Raw genomic sequence first — 19959 nt, forward strand, 5'->3', positions numbered from 1 at the left:
TTTCCTAGCAAGAAATAGCCCATATTTGCCTTGCTTTTTCACTCTTCCCATCCTCTCTTTATGCTGGGAATTGGGAGGAAGGAGGCTGGAAAGAAGAGCAACTTTTTGTTTTTAAATGATGGTGTATTGGTAGAGATAACACAAAAATCCGCTTGCAGTGGATTTATATCATTTTAATATTTCAGGCAGGTGAGACCTGATATAGGGCTGAAGACCTATAATTAATATAACATAACATAACATAACATAACATAACATAACATAACATAACATAACATAACAAAATATAACCTAACCTAACCTAACCTAACCTGAAACTGTAGGGCTGATGCCACTGCAAGGGTGACAAATTAATATCTTGGAGCTCATGAGATGCACTTAAGGGTCTTGTTCCCACCACGCATAGCAGATTAGAAGATCTATACCTTTTCTTTATTACCTTTAGTAGGTCCGCACGTGGGGGGAGTTGCACGGCCATCATCGTTCAGCCAGATTTACACTGCCGAATCCGACGGTTTGGTAACGTTGAGGAAGCATTAATGGTCTAGAGGGGCTAGATGAGTTCATGGATGAAGAAATAGTTTCTGCAAAACTCTGCAAAAAAGTAATTAAATGATGTTTTGTGGAGCCATTCTTCACAAGTAAAATATGCTCTTTATTATGTGTTTCGGCATAAATCTATTTAGTCATAATTAGGGCTTGTTCCAGCTTCAATGCTCTAACGGGTGCGTATCTGCCTAAATCACCTAAAATGCTTGGAGCACAAATTCTTTTTCTATCTTAAATGCAAAGAATCTCTTACATATCACTTCTTGTGTTTAATTATGTATTGCACTTTGCAACAGAAGCACACGAAGATTTAATTCGGGAAATAAAATCTGTTCTTCCAACTTGCAATTCTCTTTCTCTAGTTGAAGTAAGCTTACTCATCTCTTTTTCCGGAGGTATCTTGTGGCTTTACCTACCGGGGTTTTTTTGGTTGGATTTTGATCCCCGAGACCTCACTCTCCCCTCCTCTCCCCAAAACCCAACCCAACCACCCAGCTAGAAAGCAAGACTCTTCACCCTCCTCTGCAGCTCCAGAGCGATGCTTTGGCAGCATCCATTCTGCATAACACGCCCGGAGAACGCTGAAGTACCGCTTCCCTCAGCGCTTCACCAGAAACGGCCGCAGCAGGACCATCTCCAAGGGGTTCTGCGTCCCCACCTCTGGGTCCTTCCTCCAGCACCCAACAGCCCCACCACCCACCCACACCCACAGCGGACGTAAGCGGGGCTTTCCAAGGGTGGCTTTTCTCAAACGCTCGTCCTCTCCTGCCACTCCTGGCATCAATGGGCTGCTGGGCTGCGAGCAAAGCTCCAACGGAGGTCCTACCAAGGGGATCCAAAATAATAATCCTAATGGTAGAGCTGATGTCAAGTTTGCAGCCTGGCATGTTGTTTCTCCCTGCTCGCCTTCCCCATTGCGCTCTGGCTCCTGTGGTGGCTTAGATGACAAGGTCTTCAAGGCAGGGATTACCTCTTAGGCCAGGCTTTGCCTCGCTGAGCGTAACCCAAACTGCCCCTGAGGCCCCAGGTAAGTATAATCCATGCACAACCAGCACAACTGGTATTACTGGTGCCGCAGCACAGCCCCCTCCCTGGAGCTGGCCTTAAAGTCCCGTCCAGAATGAGGTTCAGAAGAAAAAAAATAGCTGGACCCAGCAAATGCAAATGGTACCAGAAGGCACGGTCCTTTGTGTGGACGCAGGCGAGGTTTGGGCAAGAGATGCTGAGAGGCCCTGCTCTAGAGGGCTTTGGTGGCCGCCCGTCCTCTGCCCTGGGCTTTAAGCATTCACGTGGTGGGTCTCTTCTGCACCGAAAATAAGCGTGGCGTTGGATTTTTTGCAATTCTGTTTATTTTTTTACCTAATTTATTTGCCCCTCGTAAGGGTGGTAGCGAGGCGCCTGCCGAAGCGCAGCACGTTCCGAATTGTGCGGCTCCCAGCCGCAAAGCTTTGGCGATGCTCTTTGGTGGTCATCCTTGGAAAGCCGGCAACCACGGCATCCAGAAACAGAAGGCAAGCGCCTTCTCCCATCAAATCTCTTCCGAAAAACAGAGAGGAAGGGTAAAACGAAGATCATCCCCGATGTTTCTGCACAGGATGTTTACCCACACCTCATGAGGCGGCTGCGGTTTAAGTGCTGGGAGACGATTTGGCTTTCCCTATGGGAGCTCCTTCTGCGCTCCAGCGTGGGGCCAGGGTTGGTTTTTGGGGAGAAGCCCAGGGCAGGGAGGGGATGGGGGGGGGGGTCCGGCTGCCCCTGCGGCTCCCGCCGCGCCTCGCCTTTGTTCGGGCAGGGCTGGAGCCGAGCGGCCGCGGGGCGGGGGAGGGAAGGAGGGAGGGAGCGGGCTGCCCGAAAAGGCTTTTTTTTTTTTTTTTTTTTAATCTCCGAGAAAAGAACCATCCAAACGCCAGCCCGAGAACTTTTTATTTTTAATAAGAAAAAGTAAAGGGGGAAAAAAAAAATTGAAAAATTAAAAAAAAAAATTAAAAAATTTAAGAAAAATAATTAAAAAAAAACCCAACAAAAAACAACCACCCTAACTCCCACCCCTTCGCGCAGACCCTGCCCCCGGCCCGCCCCACGCCGCGCACGGGGGCCGCGGCCGCGCAGCGCGCCACCGCCCGGCCCGCCCCCCCCCCACCCCCCCCCACCGGAGGCGGCGGCGGCGGCGGCGGCGGCGGGAGCGGCCCCGGCCCCGGCCCCGGCCCCGGCGGCGGCGGCGGGGGGAGGCGGGTACCGGGCGCCGGCCCGCCCCGCATCCCGCCCGCCCCGCATCCCGCCGCGCCTCGCCGCCGGCCCCAAATGGATTATCTGCGGCTGGTTCTCTCCTGCCTCGTCCCCCTGCACGGCTGCCTGGCCGCCGGCAGCGCCCCAGGTACGGCCCCTGCCCCGGGGGGGGGTTTGGGGGTGCTTTGACAGGTGGCTTGCGCCCCGGAGGAAGGGGAGAAAGGAGAGGGTTGCCGCCGGGGCGGGGGGGGAGGTTGGTTTCGGTGGGAATTTGGGGGAGATGGAGGCTGGGTGAGAAATAGTTGGCGTGCTTGGCGTGCGAGGGGCACGTCAGCCCGAGTTTATTCTGCTATGTTTGATGCGCCCGGTTAAAACTACAAAGCCGGAGCATTGAGAGGGAAAAGCAGTTGTTGGGCTTATCGAGCTCCGGAGGGGCTCGCCAAAGTTGGGTGGGCCACCCAAATCCCGGGATGCTCCATGCCCGTCGCCAAGCCCTTGCCCTCCGTCTTGTCTCCGCAGAGCTCCTCCTGTCCGGCAAACTCAGCGAGTATGGTGTGATCGTCCCCTTCAGCGCCGATTGCCGGGGTCGCTTCCTCTCGCACGTGGTGTCTGGCGACGCCGTGGCGGGGATCGGCAAAGCCGCCTGTCCCCCAGCCCCGCGCCCGTCCCGCCACCGCGTCCCCCGCAGCCCCCTGGATGAGTCCCCCCAGCGTCGCGGGGCCGGCGGCCGCTTGCTCTACTTCAACGTCACGGTTTTCGGGAAGGAGCTGCACCTCCGGCTGAGGCCCAACCGGCGGCTGGTGCCACCGGGTGCCGTGGCCGAATGGCAGGAGGATTTTGAGGTGCTTTTCCGGGAACCCCTCCAGCAGCGGTGCCTTTTCACCGGTGACATCTCCGGCATGCCCGGCGCCGCCGTGGCCATCAGCAACTGCGACGGACTGGTGAGCTTGAGGCCGGCGGGGTGGTTCGTGTGCGCTGCCCGTGTTTTGGGGTGGTTTTCTCTTAAGAGGAGGATCGCGGTGTCCTGAAACCTGATTTTTGGGTGATTGCACCGTACACTGCCCTTTACCGGCTGGCTGCTGCGGGTTCCCTTTCCCCACGTGGCTTGTGGCGTAAGCAGGGCAGGGTACTACACGTGTGAGCGCTCCGTCCTTCTGCTATATGTGCAGCAATAGTTATTTATTGAAAAAATTGCCTGTCCCACGCCTGAGCTGCAGACGTGGACCATGTCGGATGCCGTTACGCCTGCGGGCTCTGCCCTGCTGCCGGGACGGGTCCCCACGCTGCCGGTGATGCTGCTTCATCCCCGCTCACTCGTGTTTTACCTGGGGACCGCTTTGGGAACTTTTTCTCTGCATTTCCCACCTCTTAAATGAGGCTGAGTGAGCTCGAGCACCTGAAATCACTGTTAGCATGCAGTCTTGCTCCTGCTAAGCATCTTTTTTGGGAAGGACCTCTTTTTTTTTTTTTTAATAATAGCTGACGTGCTCCGAGCCTTTTTGGCTTTCTGTGTGCAGGGTGAGCACAGTTCAGCATCGGTAACTTACTGCTGCAGCGCTTTAATTACTTAAATGGCTCTGTTACCTCCTTATCCCCGGCGTCAGGTCTGCCCGTGGGTTTCCTACCTTTGATACACTTCAGGAATTTCTTCTTTTTTTTATTATACCTTTGGCCCATTGCCCTTCCGATTTCCTTTGAGCCAATTTAATTCTTGTTTTAGGTGGCAGCGTTTGCTGTTTTCTCCTGGTACTACTTACGTTACTCCTGGGTTGGAGTAAACATCTTATTTTTCTTTTTTTTTTTTTTTATATTTCTTTTTTGGTTGTTTTATTCTGGGAGTTCCTTAGCCAATTTTGGCTGCTAGCACAAACAATTTGGCATTCCTTTCTTTTTATATAGCGCCTGGTGTTACTATACAAGCAGAAATGACAGAGCAGCACAGCTAGAAATACATATTTTGCCTACATATAGTAGTTTATTTTTTTTTGCCACCAATTTTAGCACATAATCCACACCTTTTGAAGCATCTTCTTTGGAATCAGATGAAGCTGTGAATTTGCAGAAATTTCTTCATGCCATGCATCGCGTTGGGGCTGGCGAATTTGGGCAGGCTTGAAAGCTTTAAAGATATTTCCTACAACTCCAGCAAGCAACTAGTAGTGCTGTGTCTGGAATGAAAACCTATTTTTTAAGCGTGCAGGTCGCATTGCAGATATAATTCCCGCTGGTATCACCAGCAAAGGGATGCTGGAAGCTGAGTCCGTGTCCCACCGCAGCCGGGAAGCAGCGAGGATGATGGTAGGGGGTTTCTCTTCCCCGGAGGCTGCTCTGCTCTTAGGGTCCCTCTCAAGTAGGCTTTAGTTTAACTTTTTGAGGCTTTTCTAAGCTTTAGCCCCAAGTTTTCCCATCTCAACCCCTTGCACACCTTCTCAGGTTGTTGTTCTTATTTTTGCCCTTGTTCCAGCCATGCCTTGCCCGCAGGTGGTAGCAGCGATGCCGGTTTAGGATGTAGCTTGTACTGCAGGATGCTTTTGCATGTGGATTTACGCAGCCATACCTGTCTTGCCATCCGTGGTACCCCCAAAGCCACGCTTTTAAGCTCATGGCAAGGAAGAAGTGGCTCTTCCCCCAGGATCAGCAGCTCAGGGCGCTTGCTTCATCCCTCTTTACCTTCATTAACCCCCGATGCAGCTCTGCGGGGGCTTTGCTGCGGCCGTGCGGGGTGGGATTAGCCGAGCCACGTTGTGCTGATGCACGCGGCTTCGGCGGTTTGCAAACGCCGAGGGCTTCTGCAGGGCGGTTTTGGTGCGCTCCCATTTCCGAAGCTATCCTGGGACACGGTGTTAGCATCGTGGTTGCTGATGGGTTGTCTCGCAGATGTTTTATTTCTTCATGTAGAGCTCCAGCAGCGCTAGGGAAGGAGGGAAAAAAAAAAATCCTTTTTTTTTTTTTTTTTTTTTCTTCCTGCAATGTATTTATTGCTCCGTGGCCAACAAATAAATGCCCTGGCCTCAAGCAGCAATTTCCCATCATCCGGCGAAGCACATGTGGCGATTGCAGGCTGGGGGAAGAGGTCAGGAGGACAGAGCAGAGAAGCAGCAGAGCATCTGGGAGGGATGTACGTGGCGGGGACTGTTGCTAACATCGTGCTAGGTAGGGACTGACTTAACGTGGGGAGCAGCGGCTGTAGGTAGCTTGGTTGCTCTTCGGTATGTACGTACCCTGGAATTGCTGTGGACTTTTTCTGGAGCTTCAAAAGGAGATTGCGGCTTTTGCCTCCCAGTATAGCGTGCGTGGGAGGCGCAGGACCGCGCTTGGCAGCTCGTTTCTGGTCAGAGGAAGCGTTCTGGGATGCTGCGGACGAAGGCTGTGTACACAAGAGATGACGCTGTGTGTAAACGGAGACTGAGATTATAAATAATGAGGGAAAAAATGCCCCAGTTCTTGAAAAAGAGAATACAGATGAAGTCTTTCCTAAATGCATATTTAGCCATGGAAGTGAGCTGATTTTTTTCACAGATGCCAAACCCGTGGCACCTTCCACATCAGTTACTTGCTGCGGGCATCCACGCGTGAAAACCCGGCCTTTTTTTTTTTTTTTTTTCAAGGGTGTCTCATACCAGGGTGGGAAGATGCTGTCGTCCATAACATAATTTCAAAGCTGATCCAAGCCACCAAATTCCTAACTGGTAAAGTAGCATTAGTCAGAAATCTCCCCCCCGGCAGACACATCTCGCTGCAGCGAAGGCATCCCATCTTTCCACGCCTGTGGTCGACCTTGCTTCTTCGTGCCTTGCTGGTTGCAGAGATGGGTGAAGAATTATCGTCTGTAGGCACCGTATTTGCTTTCCCTGGCTGACTTTTCCCCGCTGCTCTCCGGGGTTATTTGCACCAAAGGCCAATGTGCTGCAGACTGTAGAGCCAGCATTTTCCATCCCTGTCGCCCTGGCCTGCTCCGGCTGGGTGACAGCAGATAAGCAGAGCACAAAAGCCCTCAGGAACAGTAATTAATAGGGAACGAAGGGAGAAACAGTCCCCGTAACGATGCCCCCGTGCCAAAAGTATGGATTTGTCTTCCAGGATTTTCCTTGCAGCTCCTATGAACTGTAGGGTTAATTTCGGGAAGAAAAAAGGTGCCGGTTTAAATGCCCGGAGGGTGAGATGTCCCTTTGGTTACATAGGTCCCACTGTCCTCAGCTGGTTTGGTTTTGACGTGGGTATGAAGACTTTCTCCCATGTGATAACCCTAATTTTTGGCAATGAGATGAAAACCAAGCCCTATTTGGGCTGAAAACCGAATTAATCAGTTAGCACTGAGCGTGTCTCCGTGCCCTCACCCCACCAGGAGCTACGTTTGAATCCTGGCTTGGGTCACCTGGCAAAGCCCAGCTGGAGCAGCTCCCTGGCTGTAGACATCCCAAAAATCTCCTGCCTTGGCACGAAGAGCAGGGAAAAGCAGTCAAGGAACACAGAGGGTTGTGTTAGATGGGTTACAAAGCCTGAGAGGTACCAAAATAACGACGCAGCACCTCTGGACCGTGCCCCGGTGCCACGCGCGCCGTGCTGCTGCCAGCTGTGGTCCAGGTCCGCGCGGGGCAGGACTCCTCTGCAGATCCCCCCGATGCCCTCGCCGGGCAATCTCTGGATGAAAGGGGAGCGGTGGCTAGCGACGGTGCCTGCGTTCACACACAGCCCGCCTTTCTGGGACTTTTTGTCCAAATTAAGTGTGAATCGCGTAGGAAAAATACATACTGTGCACGCAGCTGGATTTCCCCCTCCTCGGCACTGTTTGCTTCTCTGGCTGAGCGGAGCGGCTTTATTAATTTTTCCACATTTCAGCTGTGTTGAAGTGTCAGAATTTCCTGAATTCCTGTGGGAGTTGGAGCTTTTTATGCAGCGGTGATGGAGGGGTGCTGGGGGGGTCCCCCTTAGCGGGGCCAGTTCCTCTCTCCCATAGAGGGGAGACAGAGGGGGGCTGGAAAAGAGACTTCACCCTCTGCGAGCTGGCAGAAGCGAGTTTGGTGTTTTCCTGAAAAGACAAAAAAAAAAAAGTATATTTTCCCTCTTTCCAGCGGAATTGTCTTCAAAGGGGCATTTTCTAGTTTGGGAATTGCCTTCACCGAGAACTGCAGACAACGTCTCATGTTAGAAATATCAGTAACGGTAGTCCCACCGTGCCAGATTTCATTTGATTTGGTATTATTAAACCAAATAAAATTGGGGGTGGGAAGCACATGGCAAATCGATCCTTGAGGATGGGATCGATCTCTTGGCGAGAGCCCAAGGAGAGCTTATTTGGGTGGCTCTCTTGCTGCCTCCCTATGGTTACAACCTTCCCAAAATGCTGAAATACAACCCGAGCTGCTCCTTTTTAAGACCGAGCAGGTTCGTGCATGCCTCTTGCAATGGTGTTTTTGGGTTGGGTTTTTTTTTTATTTTGGTAAGTGCCAAGGTGACTGCTGCGGTTTCTGTTTTCATTTAGTAGGCTGCTCGGATCAGATGTGCACGCAAGTCCTTGCGGGATCCGCTTTGCCGCTGGAGTCAGCAGCGCGTTGCATCCCGCCTTGGGGAGAAAGAACGGGCGAGAAAGTCTAGGCTGCTTTATTTCTTGAGCCGTAGATAATTAGTCACCAGCTGTAGAGCAACGCAAACCCAAGTGGGCTGTGGCTCGGGACCAGGCTCTTTCATATTTTAATCCAGCCTTGCGGCGGCACGGCTTTCCTCCGGCCACCTGACTCAGCAAGTCCCCGCTTTCGCCGTAAACCCATAAACCGGCTTTGGGGTGCCTCGTCCCGGGTGAAACGCCCCGTGGCAGGGCTGCGAGGGGGTAGAAGGTCCCAGCAGACCTCCTCCTGGGGCAGGGGTTGCTTCTTCTGCCGCCGGGCTAAAATAGGATGCTGGCAGGGGTACCGCGCCGGGCGCTTTCGGGTAGCAGGAGTGCCACTCCAGCCCAAATTTGTAGCGGCGTGCACGTTAGTTGGTGGGAAATCATCAGCGTAATTCATGCGTATAAAATCCAAGCGTGTTTGTGATGCCTGTGTCAGGTACCCAGCGCTCTGCCCTTCGTAGCTACTCATTTTTGTGTTAAGCAATGGATGCCCACCTTCTCGTATCATATAACAAAGGACAACGGCTCAGACCTGCCCCATCATCATGGACTTGCCCAACCATCACTGGACCTGACCTGTGGGTTGCCTCCCTGGCTTGATCTCTGCCTCATCACCACCGCCTTGCCTGGTGCTCCAGGCTTTTGGTTGAACCTGGCTGTGACCTTCATCTCCTTGGCTGGGGGTGGTGGGACAAGCCCTGGTGAGAGGGTCCTGCCCTGGTGACCTGAACATCTCCTGCGGGAAGGACCTGAGATACGTGTGTCAGGCAAGTTGATCCTAGCACGACTGCCCGTACTTAGATTCCTCGGGAAGGAGGTAAAACAAAACCAGCCAAAAACCTGCTTTCCAGAGGAGTTAAGCAGCTAATAAAACCCAAGTGGAGCAGGAAATTTGATGAAGTCTAACAGAGCCAGGTTGGCTGATGCCACGGTGAAGGCAACGGGACGTGAATGCGAAGGGGATCCAATGACCCAGGCGGGCTTGGAAGAGCCCCAGCTTTGCCTGGCCGTTTACAGAGCCCAGCTCACGTCTTCGTACCGCTCTGCGCAAAATATATATATGTATTTTATTTTTATTTTATTTGATTTGATGAAAACAGTTCCAATACCCCAGCCCTGATGAGGACTCCAGTAGGTACATGCTGGCGAAGCCTTTGCTATAAGAACAGATCCATATGTTCTGCCTGCACTTTCCAGGCAGCTATTCAACAGCAGGCAGCAGCGGGCAGCGCCGGAGGAAGGAGCGCGCGCGTGCGCGGCGGAGGGAGCTGTGAAAAATGCCGGGCTGGGGGGGGCTGCCGGCGGGATGGAAGCCAAATCCTGGCGATCCGTTTGCTTGCCCGAGGTCCGAGCCGGCCGGCGCTGCGGGGTCTGAGTGCTCGGGCTGATGTCAAGGGGGATTTGGTGGTTAATTAGGAGCAGGTCGGTAGCCAAGACAACATTTCCAGCGATGTTTGCCCTCTCATTCATCTTCCTCTTCTTTGGGAGGTGGAGTCGTAACGTTTTCCAGCTTCTCCTCTGAAGGGATTCCCCTGCGTTAATTCCCAAGCACTTCACGGGGCAAGGGCGATGGTTTCTTTTTCCTTCCTTCTCGCTGCGACTGCAGTTAGTCGCGTCGGTGAAATGGCTGATTTCCTCCCCGGCACCGTGGGGATGGGGATGGGGATGAGGATGGGGAGGGTGCAGGGAGGCGAGGTGGCGTGGGAGCCCCTGCAGCCTGTATCCCCTGATGCGCAGGGTTAGGCAGAAAAACTGCTCGCTGATGAGAAGGAGCGGCGTTTCCTAGCCGTATAAAGACATAAGTTGAATCGTGGCGAGTCTTTTTTTTCAGTTGGTTGGTTTTTCCCCCCCTTTTTTTTTTTTTTTTTTTTTTCCCCATCTTCAGGAGAAATTAAGGGTCATCATACACGAGCATGGTAATGGATCCATCCCAGTGTCATGGAGACAAGACACCGGTTTAATTGGGATGCTTTTTCCCCTTGCATTCATGCATGCTCTGCATCAATCTTTGATGAGTACATTGAGTGTGTACGTACACGTACGCGTCTATAAAAACACACCTTTTTTTTCCCTTTTCTTTATTTCTTTGTGGAGTCCAGGCTGGCCTGATTCGGACAGACAGCAACGAGTTCTTCATCGAGCCCCTGGAGAGGGGGCAGCAGGAGACGGAGGAGCACGGGCGGGCCCACGTGGTGTACCGCCGGTCGGCCATCCGGCAGGACGGCACCGAGCCCCGCCAGGACCTCCACCCCGAAGGTGAGGGCTGCTGCAATCTCGTCTTTCCCAGCAATTGATAATAACTATTTCTTGCGGGGGGAGGATTTCTCCTTCCTCTTGCCCTCTGGCTCGTACGTCTCGCCCTACGGCTTCAGGCTGGCTTTAACTGCCAGTTGGGTCATCAGCGAGAAGAAAGGAAAGAAAATGCTGGGAACTTTGGAATTCTTCCAAATTTGGTTAAAATTGGATGACTTATATGTGAGTTATCCTTCCTCTTCTTCAAAGAGGAGGAATCTCCTAGATGGGTGTGATCAGGCCCATGGATGATCACGTTGGGCTTGGGGTGGGAAGCAGAGTCGGGACTCGTGAGCAAACGGGTCAGGAGGAGCCGGACTTGGTCCGACTTGGCTGCCAACCACGGCTAGGAGATGTAGGTGCCGCAGTCTTGTTTTAATCACCTATACATTGTGAAATGTGGCGTTATTTGACTTTTTAACAGCTGTTAGAAGCTCTTCTTTTTCCCAGCGTTCATAATTCATTTTACTTTTCTGGTGCCTTGTCCTTTTTTTTTCCTTGTTCTTTGCCTAGAAAAACGTGCTTTTTTCCTTTTTTTTTAATAGCATCACTTAGCCGTGCGCTGCACTCCGCGCGCATAAATCGCCTGCTGACTTCCCCTCTCACCCGCACAAAGCCGAGCGCACCCAGAAGTGTTTACAAGCGTGGGGTCAACGTTGTGCAAAAACACTCTATAAACCTATTATTTATATTTACGCAGAGGCATTAGCCTTCCCCGGTGTTTATTCACCTCTTGTGGCAACGTAATCAGCTCCCTGATTTTTAAAAAAAAGTTTAAAAGTTTTCCAGGGCGTGCTCGTTGCTTTTGTAGGATCGCTAACGGAATTGCAATTGCGAGCTTTGAAGGCACTGCTGGGTGATGGAGTGGAGGATGCCACGAGGGGTGGAGGATGCTCTGGCTGCAGCTATCTGCTCTTAAAGAGCAGCCCCCAGCGTGGCACGCGTCCTCCCCAGCTATCCACCACCTCCCCAGGGGTCCCACCACCACCCCACGGACAGTGTAGGACCATCATCGCAGAGCTGTGTCTTTTAGTGCTGGTGCTCCCAATTCAGAGCCAGTTCTCCACCATCGAGCGAGTTGGATCAGCCACCTGGTTGGAGTTAAATATCCTATCTATTTTTCCTGCTTCATGTATAATTTTTTGGCGTGTCACCACGGTGTCAGGTCACCTCAATGGCTGTTTCTTTTTCTGTCCCCCGTGCCTCGCTCAGCGCCCGGCGTGCGGGTGGGCGATCTCCCCAACTCCCTGGAGCTGATGACGGAGCGGCTGAGGGACGCGGAGCGCAAGAGACGCCATGCCAGGAAGGACGACTACAACATCGAGGTCTTGTTGGCGGTGGACGACTCGGTTGTACGCTTCCACGGGAAGGAGCACGTCCAGAACTACGTCCTCACCCTCATGAACATAGTAAGGTTTGGCTTTGGGGGGCCGATGGCTCCCACGCCTCCCTTGCTTACTGCTCTTCCGATGCTGCAAATCCGTTATCCTGGAAAAAAAAACAGGTTGGGGGGGGAAAAGTGCTGCAGGAAGGGCTGTTCCTTCTCTGGAACAGCATTTCATAGCTGTGGCAATTGGAGCGATGGAAAGCAAAGTTCATCTCCGTCACGTTCCCCTGGCCGATGGCAGGGGGAGGCGTGTTGATTGCCGTCACTGTCTGTCACCCGAGTCCAAGAGCATCTTCTGTTTCTCCTGGCCAAGACCATCTCCTCCTCGTGGCTGAAATCTCAGCCAATGCTAGGAAAGAGAATTATTTAATTTGAAATGATGATATTTATTATTTAATTTGAAATGATGATATTTATTATTTATTCTGTAATTATGATGTTTATTATTTATTTTGAATATTATTTGTTGATGGGGGGGGAAGACATTTATAGATTTTCAGAAGTTTTTTCACGTTCCTTGGAAAACCTGTGCACCGTGAGGATTAGCCAGATGTGTTTGAAAAGGAGATTATAGCAGCTTTACAGCAGCCCAACTTCTGCACCTCTCCTCACCCGGTGGCACAGGGCAGCCTACACCACTTTTCTTTCCTTTTTAAGATAAAAATGTATGTATTCCCCAAGTCCTGAGAGATGTGGAAGGATCAATATTTATTCAGCTAGTCATCTTGCGGGAGGTTCGCTCCGCCGGCACCTGAATGTCTGCAAATCGGGTCAGCGTTCAAAGATCTCTTTCGTGCGCTCTCCCATTTTTGTTTTGTTTTCCGTGCTTTATCCTCGCCTCGATTTATTTATTTTTATTTAAGTACTCTTTTGCATGGTGATGGAAAGTGTTTGAAAGGCGCAGCCAGCTCAAAAATAACCGAGCTATGAAGATGCCTTTGCTTTTTGGTTGGTTGTTTGCTTGTTTGGGCATTATTTCTGCCCTGGCAGGCAGGCTCAGAGCCATATTGCCAGTAACGAAGGGGAAATTATTGACATAAGGGGTAAGGGTTTGCGGGATTAGAGGCCAAGCGTAGCGTGGCCGATCCCAAATAGAGAAGATGTTGGTTTTAAAAAGCAAATTTTTACAACCAAAAGCCTTCATTGCAACGTTTTATTCTCCGGTGCGTTATCCCGATGCTCGTGGGAGGATGCTCTCAGCATCGCTTAAATTCACTCTCTGAAAGTTTCTCCCCTTTATTTATTAAATCCTTCTGCGAGGGGGAAGCCGCAGGGTTCCCCCTTCTGACCCGGGGCTCTTCCCACGTTACGGGGGTCGGAGATGATGTCATTTTTCCTTTCCGATCCGGGGGGGACGGACGGTTTGAGCGCCTGGGGATTGTCAGCTCTAATCAAAAGGTTGGCGTTCAGGCGCATTTCATGGTTTCTACCCCGCGGGCAGGACTTTTCAGGGAGTGAATGCGTGGGATGCTGGGCTGGGAGAAGGGAGGACCGCTGTCTATTCAAATAAAGGCGGCGCTGGAGACTTTAATGAATTAAATAAAGGGGGGAAAAAAGCAGCATCAATAAAAGCGGGGGGGAAAAAACCCCAGGATAACGCATGCAACAAATACTTCCCCCAAGTATTATTGCCTTCTATACATTCTTCCCCCACCCCCTTCCCCTTCTTTCTTTCTGGTTTTTAGTGCGTTTTCTTTCCAGCTTTGCCATGACCTCCGTCTGCCTCCTCTTCCCTTGGCGCCGCCTCGTTTCCTTACCGGCTCGGATTGCCTTAAAATACCCGATTCAGCAGGAAAAAAAAAAAAAAAATGCTTTCTGGCCTGGATGGCAGAGGGGAGAGAGAGGAGGGTGCCGGGGCTTGGCGGGGAGGAGCGTGCTGGGACCACACAACTGAACATTAATCCCATTAGTTGGAGGCAAAGGGAAGGAGGAGAGGCTTGGCCAGCCCTCTAACGAGGAAAGGACTTAATGAGCTGGGAGCTCCGGCTGGAGTACGCCGGGGAGATGTTGCATGGGAGCCAGCTGGGAAAGCCTCCAGGAGTTTTCCTATCAAGATATGGCCCAAGGAAAGGGGGCAGCCAGCTTGGAAGTTCATCAAAAACTTTCGTGGCTTTTTCTGGGGTCCCCGTTGGGTGCCGGGGGGGTGGTGGGACATGTACCCCTTCTCGGTGCTGCACGGGCTCGGCTTAACACGGCGCTGCTGTAGTCCTGGGGCTCTCCCCGAGACACAAACCCTTTTATTAGGAACCCGGTGTCCGCTGAAGCTCAGTGATAAATGATTCGTCATGGAGAACTCTTTTTTTCTTTTTTTTTAAAAAAAAACCAACACCTTATTTCATTGCCAAAAATGTGGTTGCCAGGCTTTCTGTCAGACGGGGCCGTGTCCATCCCGGGAAGCTGACATGAGGATGACTGCTCCTTTTGTGCACCTAAGAGCTTCTCCGCTAGCTCCTGGCCCGCATTCCCAGCCTGCCGTTCCTTTCCTGGCTCGGAGGCTACCCGAGGATTTTGAGTTCAGGTTGAAGGGAGCGGGAAACGCACCCTTTGCCATCGCTCGCTGTCCACGCCGCAGGAGGCGCATCTGGGCGTATCTCATAACCCCGAGCCGAGCGTCGCCGTGTCCACCCCAGCAAAACCTGGTCCCCTCCCTGGCGCTGGGCTCCTGGGGTGGATATTTGGTGATGTGGTGGCGGGGGGAAGCCGTTCCCCAGCCTTGCTTGCTGCCCGGGGCAGGGATTGCGATGCTATCGAAGCATCGGCGACGGCTGTGTGCGAGGGCTGAAGGGTGGGAGAAAGGCTGGGAACCAGGAGGGGATCCAGCACCCCGAAAGGGGAAGAGGAGAGGAAATGTTTTGTGTCCTGCTTTGCTTTTCAGCCTCTTGTCATTCAGTTTGGTTTTCTCCTCTGGACTTCCCACCGCTCACCCTTGATGCTCTCAAGGGGTGGCCCTGCTGGGAGGAGACAAGCCAAGCTCTGGGCTTAGTTAAGCCTGGCCCTGGTGTCAACCGGTTTGCTGGGGTTTTTGTAGGATATCGCCCGTGATTTGGTTAAGGATGCAAAGGTACTTGGTGTTTTCCCATTGTTTCGGGTTACTAGGGAAACCCCGTGAGTCAGAGCCCTCTCCAGGCTGGGACTTGCCCGGCTCCCCTCCGGCACATCGGCCAAATTATTGTTCCCAAGGGCTGAGCGACAAAGAGTGCTACTGAGACCCCGCGGAGGAGAGGGTTAGGGAAACAAAAAAAATCAAACCTCCGGCTTTAATTTTAACCTGGGATTGTCGGAAAAGCCACGCCAGAGCGTGGATTGCTCGAGACACTGATTTGCCGAGCTTGGTGCCGTTTCAGGAGGGAGGCCAGTCTAAAATAATGGACGAGTTATAGTCCTTCTGGTGTATGGGGTTTTTTTTGGTGGTTCATGAGCCATCTCCTTGCTAACTGATAATAGCAAAAAATACTTCCGATGTCTCTCTGACGCGTGCATGCGCTTTTTCCCACCCCCTATATAGGCTCACGTGTTTGTTGCTATGTTTTTGGGACAACACAGCCTGTTGCGTAGAGAGCTGTGATAAAATCTAGAGTCTTGCTCTGCAGAGCAAACCTCCCCTTTCCTCCGTTCCTCTGTATTGAAAATGTGGGTGACACGGGTCAGCCCTTGCAGAGGGTGGTGTGCATGCCTGCAGGGGATGCAAGTGCCTGTAGCAAGCCCGATAATGTGGTCAGGAGGACTGTTGCCTCTGTTCCTACCCCCTCGGCCCCAGCAAACGGGCTCGGGGTGAATCCACCGGCATGAAAACTGAGCGAGGGAATAAAAGAAAAGGAGCTTAAAGATGACTTGGCTGTTCTGAGTAAGCGCTCTGGGGTTTTGAAATGTCAGCTATTCTGCTGGTTTGGCAAATTCTTCTCGTGTCTCTCTCTTTTGTTTTCCTTCCCTGAAGAACGGCAAGGTCTAGACGTTGCCAGTGCGGTTTGCTGTCGAGATCTCGTGTCTGGGGTTGCAGACCCGGGGCTGGCCAGACTTGCAGGGATTTTAGGTAGGCAGCCTTGCTCGCTCCCAGCACCAGCAAGGATCTGGGGGGGGCGGGGGCCATCCACTTTGCAAATTCATTGAGCATTTCAGAGAGGATGCACAGGGTTTTAATGTTCCTTTCGTTCTTTGTAAAGCTTAGCATCGTCCCCTTGGTGTTGCCTTTAACACACAGCTAACCTTAAGGGCTGGTCTTTTCTAGCAGGAAAAAAATCCTCTTTGAAATGAAAAAGGAGAGCATTTCTTGCCAGGTGACAGTATTATGCAGGCTGGGCATCTAACCACGTGGGCGAGAGGGATAAGAAGATCTTTACCCCATCTGTCTTCAGGGAGGCAGGTCCCTTTAGCGGAGCCCTTTGCTGAGCAGGTATTTTCTGGAGGGATTTTCTTTGAAGACGTTGACTCGCTTAATGGCATCCGCAGAGGGCAGGGGGAGTTGTGCCAAGCCCGCAAACTGCTCTCCGGGCTCGTTTCCATCCCCTCTGCCAGCTTGAACCAGCTCCAGGGCGGGCTGCTGGGCAGCAAGCGCTGAGCCCTTTCGATTTTTTTTTTTTTTTTCTTTTGCTCGATCAATTATTTATACCTGGCTCTTAAGGCAAGTCCGTAGCCTTGGGCAGTCTGGTTCCACATCTGCTTTTTGAATTAACCGTAAAGGTTGTTGCCGAGCTGGTATCCCCACCTAAACGCTGCCCTCCCCTAGACAAAACGGGAGCTGGGGTTTAGGGTTGACCCTCAGAGGCTGGAGGGGTACCTAGTCCCTGCTAGCTGGAGGAGAGTGGGGTTTAGCACTGCTTTAAAAGGAAGATTTAGGGGATTAAATCCCATCTTGGAGTAATGCAGCTTCTTGCGTCTTAGTCCCTTAATCAGCTGTTTCTAAGCTGCTCGTGGTCCTGCTGCTGTCCAGAGCCGCTTCTCTAGCAAGGCTGAGGAAGGATGCGCAGCGCCGGGAGAGTTTAGCTCTCGATGCCTGGGAAAAGTATTGCTGTTCCCAAGTTTAGGAGATTTGCTTTCTCCCAGGGTAGCTAATGTTGTCTGGGGGTGCACGGTTTGAGGCAGGGTGCTCGTCTCAGACCCGGGGACTGTTTGCAGGCACGACTGGGAGGAAAGGGACGTAGCCAAGAGGAGGGCTGCGTGGCAGGGCAGCCGGCACGGAGCGAAGCTCTTGCTCCGACAGCTCCTCGGCTCGTGCTCCTTCCTCCCCTGGATGCGACCCTCCTCTTCTCCCGCTGGCTGGGGCTGCCGCACGGCAGGCTGTCACGGAGCATCCTTTCCCGCTGCCCGCGGGGGTCTGCGAGCATCCTGCCAAAATATCCTGCGCAGCCGGGAAGGGAGAGGTCTGCACTGCTCCCTTGGATGCTCCGAGGCATGGCAAGGTCGGGCAATGGCTTGGCCGGGAGCTCCGGCTGGCGGAGAGGTGGCTAAGGCAGGAACACGGTTCATCCCAAGGGATCGAGGGGTCCTCGGGAGCGGGGAGCAAGCAGCAGAGTGCCGGTGGATGGCTCCCGATAAGCGCTGGTGGTGAAGGAAAGTGTGTAAAGATCTTGGAAAGTGAGGGAAACGGGCATGTTTTCCCCCTTGTTCCCCTGAACCGTCCCCCAGGTCCGGCTCTTCAGGGCCACAGCGTATTTTTCATTTCTCCCTCTCTCCCCCCATTTCTTGCCCTTTTATATCACCTCGCATATGACACGCATTAAGGCTGGAATATTTTTGTAAAGGGTCAAACTCCTGATGTGGGACTTCTCAGATCCGCTAACGTTTTCTCCGGGATGCCAAAGCCTCCTACATCCCAAAACTGAGCGTGACCCCCCTGGAGTGTTGCGGCTCCATGCCGGGATGGATGCTTCGTGCTTTGGTGGGATTGGAGGTATGAGTAATGTTTGCAAGCGGGAGCCCAGCTGCAGCGCTGCACGACCTTCCTCCCATCTGCGGACATCCCAAAAACCAGAGTTAACACTGGAAGAAATCCATCGTATTCTCATTATTCTTACGAAATGCCTTTAAAAGGTACTGGTGCAGCGTGAAGGAGCATCCCAACCACGATAAGCAGGGGTGAGCTGAGGATGGGTTGCACGGCGTTATCTTTCCACGCTGCTGAAGCAATGACCCCGCGGGACTTACAGCCTGTGCATCCAAAGGGATGCATTAATGGGGATGGACTGGCAGTTTATTTATTGGTTTTTTTTTTTTTTTTTTAATCAATTTTGCTGCGTTCAAGATGTGGCAGGCTGAGGACCTGCATCACCTCTCTGCCTAAAAAAAAAAAAAAGGAAAAAAGAGAAAAGCTCCATAAATCTGGCTTTAAAATATTCATCTAGTCTGGAAAGCTATGATAGAACCGAGGTAAATTATTTCTCTCTTGGACAAAGTTGAAAAACTATATTTTAATTTAAACATTCCTTCTAGTCAATATTGAAAATGGTTTTAATTTGACTTCCTCAGCTTCTGCACTGAACCCCCATTTGTGGCAGTGTTCGTTTTGGAGACATTTGGGGAATAAGAAAGTCCCTTTCTTAAAAATCAGTATTTTTTTGGTCTGAGCTGTGTTTTCACACGTGCTGTGCCGGTGGGCGAAGGCTGGTGCAGGATCTCCTGCGCTTGCGTGGGTTTGTGCCTCTCTCGGTGGCTGGCTGTCACCACGCTCCGCTCGCAGGGACCTTTCTCGTCTGGATGTCTTCTTCTCTTGGTAGCGCTTAGGAGTAGAATTTGTTTATTCATCCTAGAAACGCAGAAGGAAAAGGTTATAGCTCATTATTTCCTTTGCAAAGTCATTTTTAATAGCCACCGTTGATAGATATCTTATTGACTCACAAGCCCTCCCTCTTCTTTTCATTGTATTGTCTTCTCCTGGGGTTTCTGAAGCGGTAGGTCAGCTTTGACTCACCGGTATGTCTGAGTAATGCCCTTGCTTTGATACGATCGCTCGCCTCTCCCCAAAAAGCCCTTTTTTCTTTCCACCAAATGCAAGGATGCTGGAGTCCGAAGCGTTTCCTGAGGAATTGATATTCCGAAGGGGGCAATGGCTCATTGCGAGATGCTCGGCGGTGGAGGCAGCCCCCGTGGGAAACGCAGCCCTCCTCCGCTCTCTTGACGGGATGAGTGATGTCATTGACCATCTGAGCCACCCATCCTGGGGAAATTTGGCTTATTCCAGCTTGACTTTTTGACTTTATGGTTTTTACACAGGGGAGGGGAAAAAAAAAAAAAAAAAGCTGGGGGTGGGAGGAGGGAGATGAGATCTTTGCACCTGGTCTGGTGTGGTCTCGGAAAGCGGGGTGGGATGCTGTACGTGGGAGCGTGGAGGACAGGAGGGGCTTGAGAGCTGGGATGATCTTAACTTCGTCTCTGTTTTATTTCCCTCCCTTCTTCAGGTGGATGAAATTTATCACGACGAGTCCCTGGGCGTTCACATCAACATCGTGCTGGTCAGGATGATCATGGTGGGATACCGCCAGGTAAATACAGCACTCGGATGTGGCGAGGAGGAGATGCTACTCAGGCTGGCCCCTGTTTTTCGGCCGCCTTCCCGGCTGGAGCCCTGCCCCGTGAGGGAAGGAGGGTCGCTGAAATACAATATAGGCGCAGCAGGCAGCTGCCGCTTCTCCCGAGGGTGGCAAGCGTGCAGCAACACCATGGCTTAGCATCTCATCACCATAATATTTAGAACTTAGGTAAGCTGGACGGCCGAGCCCAGAGAGTTGTGGTGAACGGAGTTAAATCCAGTTGGTGGCCGGTCACGAGCGGTGTTCCCCAGGGCTCAGTGCTGGGGCCGGTCCTGTTCAATATCTTCATCAATGATCTGGACGAGGGGATCGAGTGCTCCCTCAGTCAGTTTGCAGACGACACCAAGTTGGGCGGGAGCGTTGATCTGCTGGAG

General features: G+C 52.2%; 1 protein-coding gene across 1 annotated transcript in view; it reads left to right on the top strand.

The window, feature by feature from the left end:
• The first annotated feature begins 2850 nt into the window (after positions 1 to 2850).
• ADAMTS14 (ADAM metallopeptidase with thrombospondin type 1 motif 14) overlaps positions 2851 to 19959 on the top strand; it is a 36477-nt gene continuing 19368 nt past the window's right edge. Inside the window, exons 1-5 of the mRNA XM_075154155.1 lie at positions 2851 to 2923; positions 3295 to 3716; positions 10483 to 10639; positions 11888 to 12084; positions 19454 to 19537. Coding sequence (XP_075010256.1) covers positions 2851 to 2923; positions 3295 to 3716; positions 10483 to 10639; positions 11888 to 12084; positions 19454 to 19537 — 933 coding nt within the window. The remainder of the gene's footprint in view (positions 2924 to 3294; positions 3717 to 10482; positions 10640 to 11887; positions 12085 to 19453; positions 19538 to 19959) is intronic.

Source organism: Calonectris borealis, chromosome 7 (genome assembly GCF_964195595.1).
Source record: "Calonectris borealis chromosome 7, bCalBor7.hap1.2, whole genome shotgun sequence".
Lineage (NCBI taxonomy): Eukaryota > Metazoa > Chordata > Aves > Procellariiformes > Procellariidae > Calonectris > Calonectris borealis.